General features: G+C 39.9%; 1 protein-coding gene and 1 long non-coding RNA gene across 11 annotated transcripts; one reads left to right on the forward strand and one right to left on the reverse strand.

The window, feature by feature from the left end:
• On the reverse strand, positions 1–23,363 carry LOC144712846 (uncharacterized). Of its 10 annotated transcripts, XM_078587201.1 has the most exons (7): positions 22,057–22,198; positions 13,074–13,610; positions 9,157–9,313; positions 8,259–8,342; positions 5,685–5,831; positions 5,283–5,411; positions 2,112–2,459 (listed from the first exon to the last, which is right to left on the reverse strand). In XM_078587201.1, exons 3-7 carry the CDS (start codon positions 9,187–9,189, stop codon positions 2,238–2,240), a joined length of 615 nt encoding a protein of 204 aa, XP_078443327.1. In that variant the 5' UTR covers positions 9,190–9,313; positions 13,074–13,610; positions 22,057–22,198; the 3' UTR covers positions 2,112–2,237. The 10 variants fall into 10 exon arrangements, with proteins under 10 accessions (XP_078443331.1, XP_078443326.1, XP_078443332.1 ...); XM_078587200.1 differs by lacking the exons at positions 2,112–2,459; positions 9,157–9,313; positions 13,074–13,610 and adding exons at positions 138–593; positions 3,169–3,226 and having other exon boundaries at positions 22,057–22,482; XM_078587205.1 differs by lacking the exons at positions 2,112–2,459; positions 9,157–9,313; positions 13,074–13,610 and adding an exon at positions 1–130 and having other exon boundaries at positions 22,057–22,431.
• LOC144712848 (uncharacterized) lies at positions 16,096–17,414 on the forward strand. Its single transcript, XR_013583884.1, has 2 exons — positions 16,096–17,168; positions 17,257–17,414. It is a non-coding gene; the product is annotated as an uncharacterized LOC144712848 (long non-coding RNA).

The following is a 23,363-nucleotide window of genomic DNA, read 5'->3' on the forward strand; positions in this document are numbered from 1 at the left end:
AGAAAAAAAAAAGAACCAAATAGATAGCCTTGAAATTGAACTCCAAAATAATTGGGATAAAAACAAAGAAGATACATGGAAAGAATTAGGGCGAGAACTGTCTCTACGAGAGGAGCAATATGAAATGTTCCTTAAACAAAAAGCAAACAAAAGATGGTTAGCAGAGGGAGACCACAACACCAAATATTTTCATATGCTTGTGAATGCTAGAGAAAAATGAGACTACTACTCCAACATAAGAGAAAATTATGACCATGATCAAAAACAACTAGAAAATGCAGCTATGAATTTCTACCAAAATCTTCTCACTTCACAACCTAGACAAATAGATCAGAGTTTATTGGAGGCCATACCAAGTACATTATCAGATGAGGACAATATCATGTTATGTAAACCACCTGATATGACAGAAATTTTTGAGACATTAGCCTCAATGAATCCAGATAGTGCGCCAGGTCCAGATGGCTTTACTCCACGTTTTTTCACCTTTTGCTGGCATATTATTCAAAATGATGTTTTTGCTGTAATTTCTTCTTTTTTCTGTGGAATACCTTTGCCGAGGGCATGGAAGGCAACATTTATAGCCTTGATACCTAAAACCCAAACTCCAAATTCATTTGTTGATTGAAGACCGATTAGTTTATGTAATGTCGCCTATCGAATAATCACAAAGATTCTAAATCAAAGATTGAGGACCGTACTTCCAAAGCTCATCTCGGATGAACAATTTGGATTTGCTAAGTCTAAATCAATTCATGAGTGTGTTGGACTCGTACAGGAAATTTCCCAATCAATACATCACAAAATACGGGGGCAAAATGTGATTATGAAACTAGATATGGAAAAAGCATATGACAGACTTGAATGGAATTTCCTGTTTTCAGTTTTGTACAAATTTGGATTCAATGAGGAATGGATGAATATGATTAAATCTTGTGTAGAGCATAATCATTTCTCAGTGCTTGTGGATGGGAATTCAACCCCTTTTTTTCAAGCATCAAGAGGGCTTCGTCAAGGTGATCCAATCTCACCTAGTTTGTTCATACTTGCAGAAGAAATTCTTAGTCGAAATATTAAAAAGAGCATGGCTACTAATCATATTGGTCATTATTATATAAAACATGGAGCACCACTCATATCGCATTGCTTATTTGCAGATGACACCATTATATTCCTTAATGGAAAAAAGAATTCATTGAGAAATATGGTGTTTCTATTAGACAGATATGAGAGGACTTCAGGACAGAGGATTAATAGAACTAAAAGTGCATTCTATGTGGCTGATGAAACATCTTTACATAGGAAAAATGAAATTAAAGAACTTACTTCTTTTTCTGCTGGTTGTTTTCCTTTTTTCTATTTAGGTTGTCCAATATTTACTGGTCAAGTTAAAAGTATATATTTTGATGGCATACTAACAAATATCAGACGAAGATTAGAAGGGTGGAAAGGAAAATGGCTATCTCCAGGAGGGCGACTTACTTTGATAAAGCATGTATTAAACATCATTCCTATTCATACACTCTCTATTTATGATGTTCCCCAAAAGTTTACTGAAAGGATAAACAAAATTCTGGCACAATTCTTATGGTCAAGCAATGAGGGAGGCAAGAAGAGACATTGGGTGGCTTGGCCAAAACTGTGTTTTACAACCGAAGAGAATGGACTTGGCATACGGTCCTTAGAGGACACAATGAAGATTCTTCGAATGAAACGGGCATGGTTATTTCATAAAAATACCTCTCTTTGGGCCAGACTTATTAGAGCAAAATTTGGAAGTTGGGACATCATACAATCTAACCGACCAATGCCCCAACGAATACAAAACCTCAAGGTCATATGGCAAGAGATGGAGAATGTCTTAAAATGGAATTTGGGTCATGGAAACATCGATATGTGGACTAAAAACTGGAGCGGAATGGGTATACTTGAACATATTCCAGGCTGTAGCAGGCAAGCATCAACACTAACAGTCAAAGATCTACTCACCCAAGATTGGGAAACCTATCTTCGACATCACGGGGTTCCTGAACAGATTATCACGCGAATGAGAAATAAGGAATATAAATTATCAAATGTTTCAGATTCAGCAATTTGGACTCTTACTACACATGGAGAATTCACTACAAAGTCAGCATGGCAGCATTTTCGCAGCAAAAAACCCCAAAACATCCTAAACACAATAGTATGGAAAACTAGGATACCTACTAAGATCAAGTTTTTTATGTAGAGATTTTTCAATGATGTATTGCCAGTGGATACAAAAATACAAAAAATTGGTGTGCATCTTGTATCGAAATGTTCTTGTTGCCCAAGAAATCCTCACATTGAGGATCGAGACCATCTATTTTTTCAAGGGGATTGGGCGAGACACCTTTGGAAGTGGCTAATGCAGAAGTGGAATGTGACGCAAACCTTCCATTTGTTACCGAAGGAATGGTTAATGAGCATAATGAGGCCTGCATCCAAAGAGAGTAAAGCCTCTATCTTAAGGAAATGTTCATGCCTTCTACTCCTATGGGAAATATGGAAGAAAAGAAATCTAAGGAAATGGGAAAATGGAGATAAAGGATATTGGTCTATCACGCATAAGATACAAGCGTGGATAAAAAATATTGAACACATCAGTACACCCACAAAGATCACAGAAAAAAAAAGATGTTCAAAGCCTGCTAAACTGGAACATAGACCCGCGACCATTGGAATACAAACATAATATTGTACTCATTTCCTGGAGGCCACCTCAGGGATCAATATATAAACATAATGTAGATGGCGCATCAAAAGGAAATACTGGGAAAGCAGCACGAGGAATAGTAAGAAATGCGCAACATGTGATGATTTTTGCCTTCTCCAATGGATACCCTGAAGGCTCTAATATGGAGGCAGAAGGCTGGGCACTACTAGACGGATTAAAACTGTGTGAAAGTAAAGGGATCAACAGAATAATCGTAGAATCGGATTCTACAGCACTCTGTCAAATAATACAAAACCGTATCTGCTCTATGTGGAAATTTAGAGAATGGTGGGAACAGCTCATGAGACACATAAATCAAATAGAGGAAATCATGCATATTTATCGAGCAGGGAATAGTGTTGCAGATGCATTAGCTAACTATGCTATTGACAAAAATGAGAATTTTTTGTTTTGCAGGGTAGAAGACTTACCAATTGAAGAAAAAGGCAGATACCGAATGGACAAATTAGGTATGCCACATCCCAAGTACTTCAAATCAATGAGCACAAATTAAAAGCAATCCAACGATATGGAAGCTAGACGCAAGCCAAGAGGTATGTTTTTCGCTTCCAAATTTTAAATTATTAAACAAGTTAAAATTTCAATGCAAGAAATTGACTACTAATATACCATGTTCATCATGTTTTTATGTGGTCATTAGACACGATATATTTTATTTTAGATTCATTGAAAAATACGAATATATTTTCCAACTGTCATACATGATAGAATGGGAACTCCTAAAGATGAGATAGTGGGATAGGAGTGGAATATTCAAGGTCAATCATGAAGCTATAGATACAAGATCATCAATCCAGTAATACAGACTCTGTAGCAGGAACAGCTAGAGTGTGCGTCTTAGTCTGGGGGCTTGCTATTTGAGGTACGTGAAAATTACCGGGGGAACCACGACTAGAAGGGGGAAAGAGGCTAATACAAAATAGTGAAGACCTTTGAAATGGAAAATGCCCATCTACATGAACGCAATAAACGCAATCAACATGGTGAATGCCCCAGAAAAGAAGTCTCTTGAATAAGCAAGAACAAGCACAATATTGGAAGGGCAACATATCAATCATGGGAGAACTCAAAACTTCGGAAAAAAAAAAAGAGAAAAAAAGGAAAAACCAAAGCTCAAAATGAAGTTTATGCAGAAAAGTGGAATTCGCAAAGCAACTGATTATGGTGATTAAGCTCATGTCAAAGCTGAAAATACGCCCCCCCCAAAAGTCAATGCTAACCCTCATCAAATGCACATCCTTAGATACCAAGTCAATGGACTGAGGAACAGATTCCTGCTGTAAACTACTACAGTTTCTGTGTTGCCGTTTTTTAGAGTCAACTTCTATTACTTCTTGGTTAGCCTTGTGTATGTCCCCATGTCACATGCCAATTCCTAATGAGGATATAAGCGTCATAATTGAAGGTGTTCTCATAGAGTACTGTGAAAAGAAAAGAAAATATAAAAATATTTTGCATGACCTCAATTTGATTTGAATGATTTTTATTTCACTTGAACCAGGAGCTCTAATACAAATCCTAACCCATATCCAAGTTTTTACTTGAAATGCATTTGTGCGTGCCATGGTGTTTTTTTTTTTTCAGGTGCAGGTCAGTTATTCAGCAGAAACAATGGAGCTTCGTCCTAGAGAAGAGCACTAGTCACCATGATTTGAAAATGCATATCTGAAGCAAACTGAAATACGAAGAAAACACATGGCATACTTCTGAAAATGCCTCCGAATACAGAGGATGAAAGCAAAAGTAAATCAAGGTATAGAATTCTACATGCCAACATACATGATGAAGTGAAGACTCTAGATCCACAAGAGGAAAAAGAATTACTATGTTCATCATCGCCGATGACATTCATACGAGGACATTTTGTCAATTTCAACCTTATGTACCTCCTCCACCGGATGAATAACACCCATATCAAAGGTGGTGGCCGAAAGGCCAAAGAAATTTTTTAAAGTCACGTTTTATATCAATGAAATGTCAATATTGAAAAAATAAAATAAAAAAGATAGATAGATAGATAGATAGATAGATAGTTACACAGGTGGATGGAGGAGATCAAATAAAGGGAACAGATAGAGATGAAGATATCATGGAGCTGATGGTAGTATGGTGAGAGTGAATAGAAGAAGATGTGCGGAAAGGTAAGATTAGTAGGGATAGCAGAGATAGTAGTGTTAGGAGAGAAAGATGGAAGGATAATGATCAGAGAGGAAGATGGGCGGTGGGTAAGACACCCACCACCCTTGGGACCGATTAGGGCATCCAAGCATATCTTTCACATAACACATACGCCCTTAAATAGGGCTACATCAGAGAGGCTACCGTTATAACGGTAACTTACACACATTACTAGGTTATACGATAAGGTCACTGCAGTAACAGTAACTTATACATTGAAATTTTAGACTAGGAAAACTCTGGAAGTTAACGACATTGTCTTCCTTTATTAATCCGCTGGATTTTAAATCTTGACACTAAAAAATATTTCTAGTTAGATAAGATTCTGAATATGTTCAAGAGTAACCTGATATTCTGGCATAAGAGTCCAGTAGTCTTCCAACAAATCCTCAAGTTTCGGACATCCTTGCTCAGGATCAATGTAAATGAACATATAAGTTGTTCGATCAGTAGGACCAGATCCAGCTGGAAAAGCCTGATTAATCATGCAGGTGTTAAAAAAACTTACAGATATTTGTAAGGAAAACATAAAGGAAGAATACTTCATAGAATAATGCTAAAAAACAACCTTTTTCTAAAACATTAGAGATATTAACAAATGACACTCATGGGTGCGTCAAGGAATGAAATGCATAAATATGTACCCCTAAAAGTGCAGTTTAAAATCAAAGAGATGAATGCAGTCAAGTCAGAAGTAAATAAGAAAAGGAAATTTAAATTCCCAAGACTTAAGGAATGACTGGCTGACCTCCCAAAAGTATTGCACTGCTGAGTTTCCGACAGTTCTCACAGATGAACTACTGAATATTACATCACTTTTTGGGTTCTCTTTGAATCCTCGAGCACAGGAACCAACGAGAAGGCAAACACCGTCTGGCTTCTTCCCAGATCGAATCTACAAATGAAATAAAAATGTTAAGAGCCAATTTAAATGATTTTAAAAATGATATTTCACTTTCGAGGAACTAAGCAGGTTATAGAAATCCAAATGTAAAATCACACGAAAAGCAAACAATACATACAACCAGCCTTTCAACAATACAAGCATTTGTTTTATACAGTCTGAAATAACATTTTCTGAGTAAATCCATTTTTTCTTTTTTTTTCCCAAAATGATAAAGCATCACTCATGTTGCCACATTGAACAAACGCATGGATGTCAAACTTTTTCTGCGTTGGCTAAGCCTATTTCCCTAGAAATTAGGGCAGAAGCCCTGTTTTATTCAACAAATGTATGCCATAAATAAGAATGGAAGAACCTAAACAAGTTATAAAAATCCCTTCTATTTTCTCTAGACTCTATCAAGTTAGTGAATTAGTGTTCCACCATCCATTCATGCCCCTATAAACCAGTACGAGACAAAATTCTCCCATCATGAATCATGTTGCCAATAAAACTGCATTCCCGTTGAAGATGACCTCATTGTGATGCATCCATATTGCCCATAGTATCACTACCAGCCTTCCTCACTCTGCCTCCAGGAAATTATCGTCTCTTAAAGAGATGTAGAATGAATCGGTCAATGTGACATATGCTTGGGGAATCCTGTCGACAGTCCATAATACATGAGCAAATAGTTTTCCTGGAATTTTCTTGTTTTTTTGTCAAACAAATAGATGGTTATGAATATGCATCAATCTTTTACTTCACAAAAGATCTGCAAGGGAAGCTTACGATAGCTGGGAGCAGAATGGATCCTTATTTTCTGTTATAGAGATTAATGCGAGGATATGAGGGTAATTTGAAGAAGACGAATCAACCGACTCGGCCAAGTAGTTTCATATGGGTGGGGGGGGGGGAAGGAGTTCTCCTAAATGTGTCGATCTTTGGGTTGCTGCTATTGGGACAAAGACTAGAGATTCCCATTCTGAAACAAATTTTATCTGGGTGAATCAGTAGAATGCAGGTAATGCATAGGGGAAGAAGAAGCTGTAGTAAACTTTTCTTCAGGTGTCCCTTTGCTCAAATGATTTGGGTCTAGCCAAGCAATATCAATGACAGGCACTGCTTCTGAGACGTCCTTTTGGAACTCTACTGAGAGAGATGTTTCCATGCTGACGGAGGGTTGGGGACGTCTCTGAGCAATGTTATGGGCTATATGGTAACATGGCTGGTTATTAGAGAAAGAGAAGCTTCAACGCAGATGATTTTGTTGCATCCTGGTTCCAAAGGACTTGAGATGAAGGACTAAGTTATAATGTCACTCAAAAATGGATGTACAGTAGTGAATAGTTTCGGCGGATCATCGACTGTATGGAATTCAACAAGTCTTCTCCTATTCAGAAAATTGTTTATTTCCCTTCTCGTGTTTCTAACATCAATTTCCCCATTTTTTTAGCATTGACGGAAGATCACCAGAGACCAATGATCTCCCAGTACAAGTACCTCCTCTAGAAATTACCCGTCGCTAGACTGCCCAAGACCGTGCAGTCTTCTCTCAGCCATAGTGTCCCTTGTTGCCAGAAGTCAGCAACCCTGCAATGCCCATGCTTGAGCACACTTAGCTCTAGGGTTTACATATAGATATTTGGCGAGGTATTCATTATCAGTATTTCAATAGTTGATGTCCTATAATTGGTTCTCGGCATTCATTATCGACACCAGATAACGAACATCAAATATGGCATACGATATCTATTAGAACAAAATTGATTTTTCAGATCAAATATCAATAACAATATCGATGTCCGCATCAAAATATCAATATAAATATTGAATACAGAATATTGGATCCATTCAGTTCCGATACTGATAGTTAATGCGATTACGATGTGAATATTGAAACTTGATCTATGATATTCGAACCCACAGTTCACTATCCGATATTCGGAAAGATACCGGATAATGAAATTCAAAGTATTGAATACCGATAAGATATCGGGATACCGATATTGATAATTTGATAACAATACCTGGATGAGTAAATCTGCTTAACTAAAAAATTGTTCTTCATTTCGGTCCCTCTTCCCCAGAGGTCACCATACCTGCACTGCCCATGTCTGTGCGTGCTAAACTCAGTTCTTTTACATCCCGGATTTATCACACAGCTCTTGTCATAAAAATGCTGTGTTTAGGGATGTGCTTGTTGGGGTTTGTGTGTGTATGAATTTAATCTTAAGCTTAAAATGCTAGAAGTGAAGCTCATCATACAGACTTGAGTAAAAGTGCCCATAAATTAACATCCAGTTTATGCGGGTATGATATCCACGAGGCTTAGGCTCGAAGCCTGCAATCTTTTAATGAAAAGATTACGAATCTTTTAATGAAAAGAATACGAATCTTTTAATGAAAAGAATACGAGTCGGATACTGAAACGCTAACCTGTTTTACGATGGGAGAAAAGTTAGCCATGGCGTCGATGACAAGTTGCGAGGACAAAACCTGTCCACTGGAAAGATATACAATCTGGAGGCATAAAATTAAAAAAATAATTATTATTTTTAATAAAACCTAAAATATCCAAAACTAGATATTCAGAAAAGATGATCAGCAATGAAAAAACTATGCTCACATATTGGATCAATTCTTCAGTATTTGGTTAGGGTATGTAATTTGAACTTGTGTGTCTATAATTGTTTTCTGTTCAATTTTCCGGAATGTGATTTCCCATAATGTTTTTTCCTTGAAACGAAGGCTAATTCCATTACTATGAACTAGGGTTTGCCTATTGGTAAACAGTACAACAATTGTTATTGGAATATCGATAGCCAATATCTAAACTTATCCTTCCTATCACTGCTTTTGCTGGCAATGAAAACAATACCTAAATTAATACACTTATCCATAAGGGAGGGTTTGTCCGTTCAAGTACCGATATTTGATCTCAATATCAAGTGAGATACCCATATCAACTACGGATAAGAATCGGTAGTATATGCTTTTCTGCTTCAGTATTTGACATCTATTTCAAAACATTAGATATGGTGGAATAGATATCGAGTATCGAAAGAGTGATTCAGATATCAATATTCCAATCAAGTAATGATCAATATTGGATTTGAATAGATCCTGTATTCATTATCCAATATCTATATCGATATTTTAATCCCAAAAGCCATATTCGTTATCGTTATTGGATGGGAAAAATCAATTATTCGGACCAATATTGGTATCTAGACTGTATTCAATATTTGATGTTCATAATCTGGTGTCGATTACAAACATCTAACACCGAGTATAGAGTATCGACTATTAGTAATACCAATAATGAATGTCGTACCAGATACCGATTGGCTGACCCTAGACAAAGCATTTAAGAATAAGGCCATACAGCTTTGTCTTCATTGATGCATATTTTGGTTATGCCACTGCCTTCAATTATCAACCCACTATGTGACAAAAAACGTCTATTTGCAATTTCCACAAGTTTTTCTGGTCTGCACGGAGAAGATATATTATTTCACGGGCCATCGGCCTTCAAGACAAACTCAAAGGTTTAATTTTAACACGCAAAGACAAGACAGTAGTAAGATTCGCCCATTCAGTTATCCATATCGTATCTCGATATGGGGTGCAACACTGATCGACAACCGATAACAATTGGTAGTCAATACTCTCAGATTCACTGTCCAATATCAAACCAAATATTGGATACTGAAACATGAGTCCAAATGTCAAGTATCGAAACGACTACCAGTATCCACCCCACATTTGATATTCGCTATCTATTGTCGATAACATTGAATATCAATTGTAGGGCAACTGTTGATATATCTAGAACGGACTGATTTTTTTTAAGTGGAGGGCTCACGGTGTCCGTTGACCAACCCAATTTCAGGAGGACATCTATCTATTGATGAATATCGTTCCTCTCATGGATACAACAAACAATACGCCACCAGGCCCTCCACGTCGCGAGTAGCTCCCTCGGTGGATGGCGCTCTTCCCTTAAAAAAAACTTCATTTCGCTGCAGCCATACGGTTCATAATACCGCCATGAAGCATCTCTCTACTTCCATTTTCAGTCGGCCCTTCCTGATTGAATCCCAAAAGGCTGGTTCTGAGGAGGCATCCACAAATTGAGAGCTTGGTGATTCCAAACAATTCGGGCAAACAGGCACTCGAAAAATAGATGCTTGATCTTCATTATGACTTGAGCACATGCCACATGTCGTCAAGGTGTCTGGGTATAGTCACTTATGATAAACCCATGTCATTGGTCGCCCTAGGAGCAAGAACCAACCAAATATTTGTACTTTCAAAGGCACCTTTAGCCTCCATATTAACTTGCATGCCTGAACCATTAACGGGTCCACTTCGTATTGTTCCTCTCTGATTTTTTTGCACACACTCTTGACCTTGAATACCACGTCTTCTCATTCCCATCCATCATGCGAACCAAGGTGACTCCTCTTATTTAATAATCCTTCCTGCATAGTCATAAAATCCTCCAACCTTTGATCTGATAACGCCCCATTAAACATCGAACTCCATGCATGGGAATTCGTCAAGACGTTTGGGTTCCTTGCAAGCGCAAATAGGCATGGGAATTCATCTCGCCGGACTTCATGTCACAGAACGAGCAGACATAGATAGGTCTATTGTTCGACAGCCGGGTATAATTGAGTATGCCCTCTTTTTAGGGGCATTTATGTAAAGGCAGGCGACGAGAGTTTAATGTGAGCTGTCTATTAGAGTTTCCAGGGTTTTATTCCCCGGTTGATCCAGTTACCATGCATCTCTCACTATCTCTATCTCTCTCTGTATTTATAAGAGTATTAAATTTTTTTAGAATCTAAAATGTGGATTTGGGAGACAGCCCGAGGCTTGCCTCTCTCTCACTCTCTCTCCCTTTCTCCCTTTCTCCCTTTCTCACTCTCCCTTTCTCCCTTTCTCTCTCTAACTCTCTCTCTCTCTCTATCTCTCTACAAGAGTTAATTTTTTTAAGAGGTTAGGGAGCCCAGCCAAAATCTGTGACCCCCCATGTCATTGCTAAAATGAATGATTATAAGATTAAACAGATGGAGTACATTAGGGGTTCCTCGGGTCGCTCAGCAACCCCCCAATCCCAGATGCTTCCTAGGACCCTAGACTCGTGCTCAACCAAATCATTTGATGGGACGCATCCCCCTAATATAACATCATTCTTGCTGCTCCACAGAGCCCAGAGAACAGCAAAAGACATAACAGAATGTAAAGCATGGATTTGGGAGAAAACTCTCTCTCTCTCTCTCTCTCTCTCTCTCTCTCTCTCTCTCTCTCTCTCTCTCTCTCTCTCTCTCTCTCTCTCTCTCTCTCTCTCTCTCTCTCTCTCTCTCTCTCTCTCTCTCTCTCTCTCTCTCTCTCTCTCTCTCTCTCTCTCTCTCTCTCTCTCTCTCTCTCTCTCTCTCTCTCCAATCAGTTCTATCAAAAGTCTAACATGACATCACAGCCTCATCCGGGGAGGAAGGTGAAGAGAAGCAAGGTAAGGTTGAAGTTTGTGCTGATGCAAGTATGGAGTACATTCAATCAAAGATTGAATGCAATCAAAGTTTGCACTAAAGGCAGTGCAAGTATGAAGAAAGCTAGATATGCGCATCATACATTCAATCAAAGCTGACCATTGAAAAGAAGTCAGTAAGCATGCCGTGTTGGAAGTAAGGTTGCTGCTTAAGAACTGTTGCCATGGCGGTTGCCAGGGTGATTGTTGGGAGAACTGTTGCCACGGAGATTGTTGGAAGTTATGATGGTAGTTACAGCCATGTCGGGCTAAAGATGCATATAAACAGGCATGTGATCCCCGTGTAATCCTTGTACCAAATATCAATATCATAATCATTTTTCTTAATCTCTTGTGTCCCTAGGGCCGGCGGGCTCCTCCCGTCGCCCTCCCCTCTCTCCTTTCTACCTTCTGATTTTCTAAGTTAAGTATTCAAGATGAGCACCCAGCGTGCAAGGGGGGTGGCAGCCGCCGCATTCAAGGCGGGTGGCGCCCCCACATTCAAGCTGTGTATGCATTTATGGCACAGTGCATCTTGGTGGACTGTCCATCCTGCTGGCAGTTCATTCCTGGCAGCAGGGCGCAGCGGATTCAGGGCCACAAAGCATTCAGTGGCAGCACCCAGCATTGATGGCGGGCGCCAGCATTCAAGGAGGGTGGTTGCATCCAAGAGAAAAACCTGTGCGTCGCATTACGGCGGGGCGGCATTCTAGCCCCAGCCCAGGCGGGCATTACATTCCAGGCAGCCAGGGAATTCTAGGCAAGAAGAAGTCAAAAATCTTCTCCCAATGTGAATGCTGCAGATGAGTTGGCCTCGGGATGATAAGGAAAAGGAGAGCTAATATAGGAGGCCTTGGAAGAGGATTTGATCAAGGGAAGTCTAGATCAAGACACAGAGAGAGAGAGAGAGCAGGGAAGAGAAGACCCTGGGTGACCGGGTCGGAGAAGAAAATGATCTGTCGGTTTTTGGATCCAACACTGAAAATGACTTTCGTTATCTGTATCAAAGTATTGATGTAGATAGTGGATAACGATTGTCGGATCTATTCAGATGCAATACTAATTAATTATTCGATCGCGATATCCGGACCCATGTTTTGATATCTCATATCGGGTAGCTCACCCAGGTATTAATACTTGATCTCAACATTTGGTGCAATATCGAAGAATAAGAATAAGTAGCCGGTACTTTCTATTTCGGTATCAGGTATCCAATATCGATCCAGATATCGGATACCGAAACACTGCACCGGATATTGAGTATCTAAACAGCTGTTTCGATTTATTGCAATTGGATAACGATGAAGATCGGTTCTGAATAGATCCGTTATTTGTTTTCTGGTATCTATATGGATATTTTGATAATGAGTGACATTCATCATCAATATTGGATCTTAAAAATTGATATTCGTATCAATATCAATATCTAGCCCATGTTCGATATTTGCTTTTTTTTTTGGAAATAAGGATAGGGGAGATCACGCGATATTTGTTATCTGGTGTCAATAATGAACATCAAATACCAGATATAGGATGTGGAATATCAGTATATCAATAAAAGTACAGGATACTGATAGGCAAACCCTACTTAGCACAGAGGTGACAATTTGACGGCCATGTTCATATCCTACAGGAGACCTCACTGAACCATTACTCGTCTAATCAACAAGTTGAAAAACCCAAAAACTTGAAAAAGGAAAAAAATAACAAAAACTTACCAGACACCAAGGTTTAGAATGTTTTCCTTCAAAACCACATCTGTTCTGCAATGTTCACGCACGTGAAATCTTTTCTTATGGAACATATTGTTGAAATGGAGCTGTGCGAGAGAGGAAGAAGAGAGGGAAGCAAAGGATTTGAGAAGGAACAAGAGAGAAAACAAAAGAGAGTCGATGTATTCAGTGTTATCTCAAACTATTACATTGTCTGGTTATTTATCGAGGACGCCTTGCTGGTTTGTGTTTCTTGTGATGAGACATTTGTGTGAATGGTGGGATCCGTGAGTTGTGTTTCTTTGGCTTCTGGAAGCTTCTGCTTTGCCCGTTGAGTGTCGCCACACGTGGCATCGATGCCACGTGTGTCTTTGTCCTTAACACATATCTCTGTTCAGTGACCATAACTAAAATACACAAATTCGGAAAGCATACTGGATTGAACTTTGCAGATGTAACATAGTCAATTTCCTCTTCTGAAAGAACACCAACATTGACTAGTTCCATGAGCTCTTTTCTTGATATGTTCCATTCCTGTTCCCTCTGTTCAAAAATAAAAAAATATTCAGATTTATGAACTTCAATTACAAAGAAAGGCTGATATCGATATAGGATCTCGATACAAGTTGCAATGCCGATATTGACTGCCCATAAGAATCGGTGGTCAATACTTTCTCTTTCGGTATCCAATATCGATCCAAATATCGGATGCTGAAACATGGGTCCAGACATCAAGTATCGAAACAGTCATTTCGGCATGGTTTATCAAACTGATAATGACCAATATTGGATCTGAATAGGTCTAGTGTTCATGATCCGATAGCTGTATCCAATATCCGATATTTGACTCGATATTGGTATCTAGCCCGTATTCGAAACTCGATATTTTGTTATTGGTGTTGATAATGAATGTCGAATACCGAATATTGGATGTCGAATATCTTTATACCGACAACGAGTGTCGTAAGGGATACCAATAGGAAAACCCTAATAGCAAGGGTTATAAGAATAATTACCCCTTTTAGTATGTTCTTTTCCACAACTCCAACTTTTAGACCCGTAGAAGCCACAGCCGTGGCAAAAAAAATTCCCAGAGTGCCCCCACATATCAGTACATCAAAATTTTGGATTTCACTATCATCTAAATTCAAATTCTTGGAGGAATTTGGAAAGGAGAAAACCACTTCGTACGTATCTTTTGGATCTGCGAGAGCAAATTTCAGTTAAAGTATATTTCGATTTATCCTATAGGAAGTGATTTTTCTTAAAATGGAAAGAAATTCGTCATGGGTGAAGATTTTTATAGCTATTTCAAGTGTCCAGTTAGTCTCGGAGATAAAATTCCAATCACAATCAGTGAGAAGATCTCTTTTCAAAAAAAAAAAACAATCAGTGATAAGATCAACCCAGTGGAGTTGTTTCGATGACGATATTGCAATCAGATAATAACCAGTATTGGTTCTGAACAGATCTGATAACCATTATCCAATATCTCCATCGATACTTTGATGCTGACAGAAATATTGTTGCTGCTATCGGATATGAAAAGACGCTATCGGATAACGAGTATCCAATATTCCTTATCTACCCCATATCCAATATTCAATATTTGTTATGTGGTGTCGATAACGAATATAGAATAACAAATTTAGGTTATAGACTGTCAATATACCAATACCCTACTGGATATCGATAAGTAAACTCTGATTTGACTAGTGCTTGCCCAGACATTACTAGATATCAGAGTACTGTATCGGTGCGGATGCTGCAGCCATTACAGATATCCAATTACTTGATGCGGCGACATGTGGTACTTTCTTTTCTTTTTGAAAAAGTAAGGTTGGTCACCCGAAATCGGTGACCCCCGATGTCATTCCTGAAATGACACATTACAAGATTCCACAGATCGGTGACCCCACCATGTGGTACTTTACATCGGATCTCCAATCTACAAGATCTGTTCCATGTAAGAGATCTGACTATGTACCAAGATCTCAGTACCTCATCACCTAGATTCAATTATCAGAGGCTCAGATACATTGAAGCGAAGATTTTATGCTACCTTTCTATCTCTCTTCTGCCAACACCTCCCCCCCCCCCCCAAAAAAAAAACGTCTCTATCCTGTCGGTGGATTTTTGGGTTTGGCATTCCAGGTTTTGTTTTTTGAAAAGAGGAGAGAGAGTCACCAGGAACGGTGGCTCCCCTTTGTCATTGAATTAATGACAAAAAAGAACAAATCATTCATTACAAGGGTGCAGCGCCCGGGAGGCCGTGGCCCCCACGGTGCCAAAAGTTGGCAACCCCCCTCAATTGGCATTCCAGGTATTGATATGGAATCTTAATGTCAGGTGCAACAGTGATATTGAATACCTTCTGTTTCCGTGTCCAATTTCGATCCGAATATGGGATATGGTAACATAGGTTAAATATCGAATGTTGACTATCTATTTTTGATCTCAATGTCACAATCCGATAACAATCAATATCAGATCTGAATAGATCCGATAGTATTCAATACTTGTATCGATATTTCAATGCCGATACTTGTATTCAATACAGGTATCAATATTAGTCAATACTTTTATCGATATTTTGATACCGATAGTGATATCCATTATTACTATTGAATACTAAAATAAAGGGCAGATACCCTATATTCAGTGTTCGATATTCATTATTTGTTGTCGATAACGAATACGAAATACCAAATGTAGGGTATCAACTGTCGATACACTGGTAACAAAGACAGTACTGGTAACGAAGATATAATGACTATCAATATACCGATAACGAAGACCATACCAGATATAGATAGGCAAACCCTAATTCCTCTGTTTCGCTAAGATTTAGCTATCTCGATAAGCAGAGTCTTATCAATCTGAATAAGTATATGCATAATACAATGTCAACATAAATGAGCATGTGTCTTTACAGAAACTCACTTTCTGTTTTATTGAAAATATTATAAAGAACATTGTCCAGCCTCTTCAGTGATTCATAAGAGTAACCACCTCCCGCACCTCCGACTTCACTTCTGGAAGAAATGCTCTCCATTATCCTCTGCGCAAGTAAAAGGAACAACTCAGTTAACACAGTCATCTCTCTCTCTCTCTCTCTCTCTCTCTCTCTCTCTCTCTCTCTCTCTCTCTCTCTCTCTCTCTCTCTCTCTCTCTCTCTCTACTTCTTGTATTTGCCCGATTCAGCAATAGACATTCCTTTTCTCTGTCCGATCAGGTACCATCCCTATGGGGATCGTACCAAGTTGTATCAGAGCCGTTCCGATCCTGGTATGACAAAACAAGCGTTGGATGCTCGTGTTGGCACCATCGAAGAATTGAAGCAGAAGCAGATTCGCATCAACGAGATGATCGACCAGAAGTTCAATCGAATCCTCACCTTACTTGGTGGAAAAGATGCCAGTAAGCAACCGCCGACTACAGACAGCCCTACGGAAGCCGCAGCTGAAGAAGTGACAGTGAAACAAGTTCGTCTCAGAAATCAGCTCGGCGGGCGATTCGATCAGCTCGCAGCCCTAATTTTGGCACAGAAAATAGGAACTCCACTGCCAAAACCAGCGGAAGCCTCAGGCGAACAGGACCAGCAGCCGGATAACATTTCTGTGACGGAAAAGCGGAAACCTGAGAAGGATCCCACTCAGACCGAATCTACAATGCCGCAAGTGCTCCGCAAAGGCGAGATGCCCATGTTTCGTGGAGAATATTTTGAAACCTGGTTGCAGCAGGCCGAGCGCTACTTCAAGCTGAACCAGATCAATGAAGGGAAACAGAGAGTATGATGAAGCTACATGTGATAGGGAAGAAATTGTTGGCATTCCGAGCTGCTTGGGCATTAGCAGGGGAGAGGGACTAACGATTCCCTGAAGTCTACCTTGAGGACAAGGTACTAATGTTGGTAGGGAGTAATGGAACGACCCCAGTGATAACCTATGTCCGACGTCACAAGACCAAGTCCAAGAAGCCACTTATGGACTCCTCAGAGGCCCAGAGTGACCTAACACGTCAGCAGGGGATGCGTGGGAAACCTAAATAAAGGAGGGAGCGACCAGATCAATCACCGAAGAGTTGAGGAGATCATGGGAGGTAGCTCTCGAATCAGTGCTTCCCAAGAAAGTTCGTTGGAGGAGAGAGAGAGCGAGCTCTTCCGTCTCAGCTTACCCTTTCCTTTCAGGTCTACGTCAAGATCAAGGTCCTGAAAAAAGATCAACAAGGAGTCGTTGAAGATCTCTGAGCGGAATCCCTGATCTGTTCTAGAGAGAGAGGAGAGTTTGTTCCCTGCTGTAATCCCTCTCTTCGGCAATGAAATTGATCTTTCCTCTGTGCGATTAAGTACGATCTCTTTGGGATTGTACCAAAATCCGATACTGATCATCATTCAATTTCCATATCGAGATCAGAATGACTCTTTCGATACTCTATATACCGATTCTTATTGTCAGTCAATATTGGTATTACTCTCAATATAGATATTTGATATCGACATCTGGACTGGCGAACCCTTTTTTACTTCTGACTTCATTACCGTTCTTTCAGATTTCCAGATTTTACACTGGATTTCATTAAAAAAAACATTTCTATGCTGGAGTTTAATGGTAATACAATTTGATGCATCTTCTTCAAATAAAAAAATACAATTTGATTCATATCAGGAGATTATCTTGCAACGGATTATTCAACTCAAATATCCAGATATTAGGGGTAGTGTTCGCCTATCGGTATCCAGTACCGATATTCATTATCAGCATACAGATAGTCCATATCTTATATCGAGTATTCGATATTCATTATCGTCAACAATAACTAGTATCGAATATCAAATGGGCTACATATGGATATCAATCTGAATATTGATTTTTTGGATCCAATAATAATAAAGAATATCGACATGGATATTGGAAGGATATTGGATCTATTCAAATCCAATCCGATCCTGATCATTATCTGATTGTGATATCAATATTGAAATGACTCTTTTGATAATCAATATCCGGAACCATGTATTAGTATCCGACATTCAAATCGATATCAGATAACGAAACGGAAAGATCGGCGACCGATTCTTATTGGCCGTCGATATCGGTATGACGCTCGATATCAACATTCGATTTCGATACATGGAGACCAGGAGATCAACATTTTTTTCTTGATTTGATGTATCCACTATTTCATAACGCAAGTCAGATCTCGCTTACTTCTGAACACAGCACTCCTCAAGGTTTTGATCAACATTCCTACACTAGAGTTCAACGATAATACAAATTGATCAATTCACGAATCAGGAGATTATTTTCCATGCAGAGAATTATTATTTATTTATCTTTTAATAAAGCACTGGGATCATCCTCTTAAACTTCTAGATATCAGGATATTGACCTCTTTCTCTTAATTTAATGCATCCACTTGGGTATGCATATCGATATTTGATTCGATGCTCAATATTGGTATATCGATGCTTGATGCCAGGTCGTCGATTTTGATATTTGACATCATCACCGGATATCAAGCATTGAAGATTGGTAGGACACCAGGACCTGAAGTAATCTTCTTCATATCCCTAATGTTCCACCTTGAATATATGGCGTTAAGTGTGAGAAGCAAAAGGTGGGGACCGTTGAAGTTGTTGGAAAGAGACTACCACGTCATCAGGAGAGGGGCCTCCTTAAATAAGCTCTCAAACTGCTCTTCCCAACCAGCGACTGGAGGAGAGGAGCTTCTCTTCCTATTTCTTTCTCCACGTCCACCCTTCTCACCATCCCATCTCTCTCTATCTCTCTCTCATCTCTCAATTGTATGGTACTGGATCGATTCTAGTGGATTCTTGATTGTCATCTTGGTGGAATTCTTCCAAATATCAATTGTTTTGGGATGATACCGACATCGATATCAAATTTCGGAGATACGATATTGATACTGCAAATATAACAGATATTGTCAGCCGCCTATGATTATACCTTGTATTTGGACTTCTTGTATTTTGGTTTGGGCTGTAATAACCTGGCCCACTAGTCGTTTTCTGTATACTTATGTCCTTATCGGACATAAGTGAAGCGATCCAGGCTATCAGGTCCACGATAGCTTGGATGCCTGCAGCGCCCAGGATACTTATACAGAAACCCTAGGGCGCTGCCATATGTGAGAGTTCTACGTTCTCTTTCGAAGAAGAAGATTTTCCTCTTTGTTTTTCCCTTCTCTACCTCTAAATCGGGATTAGGGTTAGGGTTTGACAGATATCGAAAACATCGAACACAGTTCCATCTCCATAATGGATTTTGCTGAAAGAGTCACAACGGAATTAGTGGTGTTAACAGTGGATGCTGACAGAACTAATAGATCGGTTAGGACAGAGCTTTTTTTTTTTTGAAAAAGTCCACGGGTGAACATCCGGAAGCCCGGTGCCCCCCCATTGATTGGGATACAAAATTATCTTTCGATAGCTATGCCCTCCCCCTCAACTCACGGCCTAGATGACCAGTATGCCACGAGACCCTCAACACTTTGGATAACTCCCTCGATAGAGACCGGTCTTTCTCTTAAGATTACATCATTCCTATGCAGCCATATGGCCCATAGTACTGCTAGTATGCGTCTCCCTTCCTCCTTTCTTATGCGCCGTCTTTGCCTGAAAGCTCCCTGGAAGGTTGTCTCAGATGAAGTATTTATGGTGGGGATTGTTTGACTACTCCAAACTGCCTTGGACACTAGGCACTCAAAGAATAAGTGCCTACAATCTTCATCCCCCGTTGAACACATGATGCACGTAGGTGAGGTATATTGGTAGAGTCGCTTGTGGAAGACCCGTGTGGGAAGCCGTCCGTAAACTACTTGCCATCTATGGATACCCACTTTCAGTGAAACTTTTTGCTTCCATACAGCTCATATTGTTCTCCTGTAATTTTCTCGTAAGCACCGCGGACCGTGAAAATGGCCCCTTCCCAAACCCAACCTTTGTATGAGTCATCTTGAGGCCTTTTGCTCATCAATGCTTGTTGCATATTCATAAAGTCTTCCACCCTTTGATCCAATAATACAGTCTCAAAGATTGGGTTCCATGTTTCGTCCCAACACTCCTTTACTGAGGGAATGGGCCTCTCCTTGTAAGCGCGAAGATGCGGGGGAACTCATCTCACAAAATGCCTGTACTCGACCATTAATCAAACCAGAATTTAAACATGGTTCCATTCCCTAATTTGTCTGTAACATATTTGCGAACCACGAAGAAGATATGTCTAAGGCCTTGCCAAAAAAGCGATGCCCCTCTAACTGGGTCCACTCTTCTCTCCCAATTTAGAGAGAGATAAACAGCAGAAGCATGAGAGATAGGCAGCGGTTAACATAGGTAGAGTGATAGGACAGTGGAAGTATGAGAGACAAGAGATAGGATAGAGAGATAGATAGACTGCTAGGTAGCAGGTGAGTAGTGGATAGGCATAGTGATGATGATAGTAAATAGTGGGTTAAGGAAGGATAGACAAATAGATAGGTGGACTCCGGATGAATACATGGTGGAGAGATAGATGATGGAGAGATAGAGCGAGAGAGATAGATAGGTGGTGGGTAAGTGCCTTGGGACCAATCCTTAGGATTGTAGAACTTCAAACATACATTAACATGAGAGCATACGCCCTTTAAATAGGGCTTACAACATGGATAAGTTACCGTTACAACGGTAACTTTTACATTCTATCAAGGTTACACGATAAGGTTACTGCACTAACAGTAACATGATAAGGTTGAAATTCAAACCTAAACTGTCTAGATAATGACACTGCCTTCCTTTAACTAATCCACTGAAGTTTAACTTTTAAACCACTGGACCTCGAATCTTGACAGATTTCAATATCGAACTTCAATGTTCGATATTCGTTCTAATTTCCGATATCCATTCTCGTTTCCAAATCGGATGAAGAACCTACAGATATCGAGTACCTAATCTTATCGGTACTCAATATCGATATCGCAATTGATATTGATATCGACATTTGATATCATCACCTGACCGTGCAAACCTTAGCATACACTAGGAATCAGGACATTGCTTACTTCTGAAATTATAACTCTTGCTCAAGGTTTTCTCGTCAACATTTCTACTCTAGAATTTAATGATAATACGACATTATGTAGAGAGAGGATTACACTAAATAAAAATCTAAGAAACATGAGCGAAGCAATTGTGATATCGATATGGAACTTCGATATTCGATATTTGTTCTAATTTTCAAGTCCCATTCTTGTTTCAATACCAGATAATGAATCTAGAGATATAACGATAATACAGCCTCAAAAAATGAGGATTACGCTAAATAGAAATCGAAAAAACACTTTAGAAGCAGAGAATGAAACCCCGTACTTGACTCTGAGACACGGAAGCAGCATCGCCGCCATCTGAACTTGCAGCCCTAGGTCAAAGAAACAGATATCGAAAGGATCGATATCTGTCCGATAGCAATATCGATATCGAACATTGATATTCGATATCAGATACTCGTTTTAATTTTCAATATCCCTTCTCGTTTCAACATCTGATGACAAAAACTAGAGATACCGAACACCAAATCTTATTGGTACACCATAACAATATCGCAGTCGATATTGACATTCGATATCGTCGTCTGAATGACGAACCCCAGAATCCACTAGATATCAGGACATCGCTAACTCATGAACTCGTCACTCTTTCAGATTTTCGTCAACATTCCTACACTAGAGTTTAACGATAATACAAGCTTAAAAATAGAGGATACACTAAATATACATCGAAAAAACCCACGAGAAGCAATCGCGATATCCATATCTAAATTCGGTATTTTTTCTAATTTTCGATATCGAATAGTAGATGACGAACCTAGAGATATGATAAGACAGCCTTAAAAAGAGAGGATTACACTAAACAGAGATAATAATAATAATAATAACAATAATAATAATAATAATAATAATAAAAGCTCGTAAGTCAGAGAATGAAATCCTTTACTTGAGTCCGAGACACGGAAACAGCTCCGCCGCCATCTGAACTTGCAGCCCTACGTCCGCGAAGCAGAGATTTCCTCCCTCTTCTTCCCCCCAAGCGAGGAGACGGCGTTGGAATGGAGCAACGGCAGTCATTGAGGGAGAAGCCGCAGGTGGAGATGCGCAACATTTGGAAGACTGACTGAGAGCGTGATCTCCGCTGGAGCTTTTCTCCCGGAAATCTCTCTTCGTCTCCTACACGGAGACCTTTCGTTCATCTTCCCTCGTGTGCGCCTAACATTGGGACACGTGTCCCTGATCTGTTAATCTCCAGCCCAAAAACTCTTGTCGGGGACAAGTTGTCCCTTTGGGCCAACGTTCGATATTCGATACCCATATGTCGGTACTCGATATCGTCATCGGATATCTAACATCGTGTATATGGAGAAGACGACACCAATATCATAATCGAATATCAGGGTCAGATAGAATAAACAAATATCACTATTGGTATTCCATTAGATATTCATTTCGGTATATCGATATTCGGTGCCCAGTTTTCGATATTTGATATCGTCGTCGAATATCGAACATTGAATATAATGGAGAGGACGATGCCAATATCAACAGCGAATATACAACGAGATCGAATATCGCTATTGGTATTGAAATATCGATATGAATATCAGATATCGAATATCGGATCCTTTGAGATATGACACTTTGCAAGGTATGATGGCGATATCTAAACATTGCGTTATCACCGCTCTCGCTTAAAATGGGAATACGCACCAAAGCTTACTTGTCCTTTGCAGCGAAATCCAACGGCGAGTCGATCTGAAAAGGGAGTGAGTCCGAGACTTGACCCAGACCACCAGATAGTACTGGCGGTCGCACTGCCTCACGCACCATTGTGGGGAGTGATCTCGACCCAATCAGCTGCGGCGACCAAGCGATCCGACTCAATCGACTCCCCACTTGGCGAGGGAGGAGATCCACTCACTATAGACTATACCCGATACAGTATGCCGGAGCACATGGTACAGCTGTGGAGATGACGGCCGTGCTAAAGGCGATGGCGGCTGAATCCGCTGGCGAGGCGTGCCTGCGAGCACTCCGACAAGCTTTCAACGGTGATGGGCGGCTCCGGGATACTTTTTGGTGGTTGTGCGGGCTTCAGCGGGCCTCAGAGAGGGGTTATGGGCTCTGGCGAGTTCCACAATGGCGGATCAAAGCGCCGGCAAGCTTTTCGACGAGTTTGCTTGAATTCGCCGAGCTCCAAAGGTTGTTACACCAACGAGAGCTCCAAATCGTGCAAGAATAGGTCAAGAA

Source organism: Wolffia australiana, chromosome 15 (genome assembly GCF_029677425.1).
Source record: "Wolffia australiana isolate 7733 chromosome 15, ASM2967742v1".
NCBI classification, from domain to species: Eukaryota; Viridiplantae; Streptophyta; class Magnoliopsida; order Alismatales; family Araceae; genus Wolffia; species Wolffia australiana.

Bases quoted from the DNA above. Each gene is read 5' to 3' on its own strand.
- LOC144712846 (XM_078587197.1), bottom strand. From the start codon at position 22,221: ATGTTGCGCATCTCCACCTGCGGCTTCTCCCTCAATGACTGCCGTTGC. The intron at 14,272-16,010 runs GTGAGTTTCTGT...TTGCTCTCGCAG, and splicing joins TATTTTCAATAAAACAGAAA to ATCCAAAAGATACGTACGAA. The intron at 13,611-14,083 runs GTAATTATTCTT...ATTTTTGAACAG, and splicing joins AAAAGAACATACTAAAAGGG to AGGGAACAGGAATGGAACAT.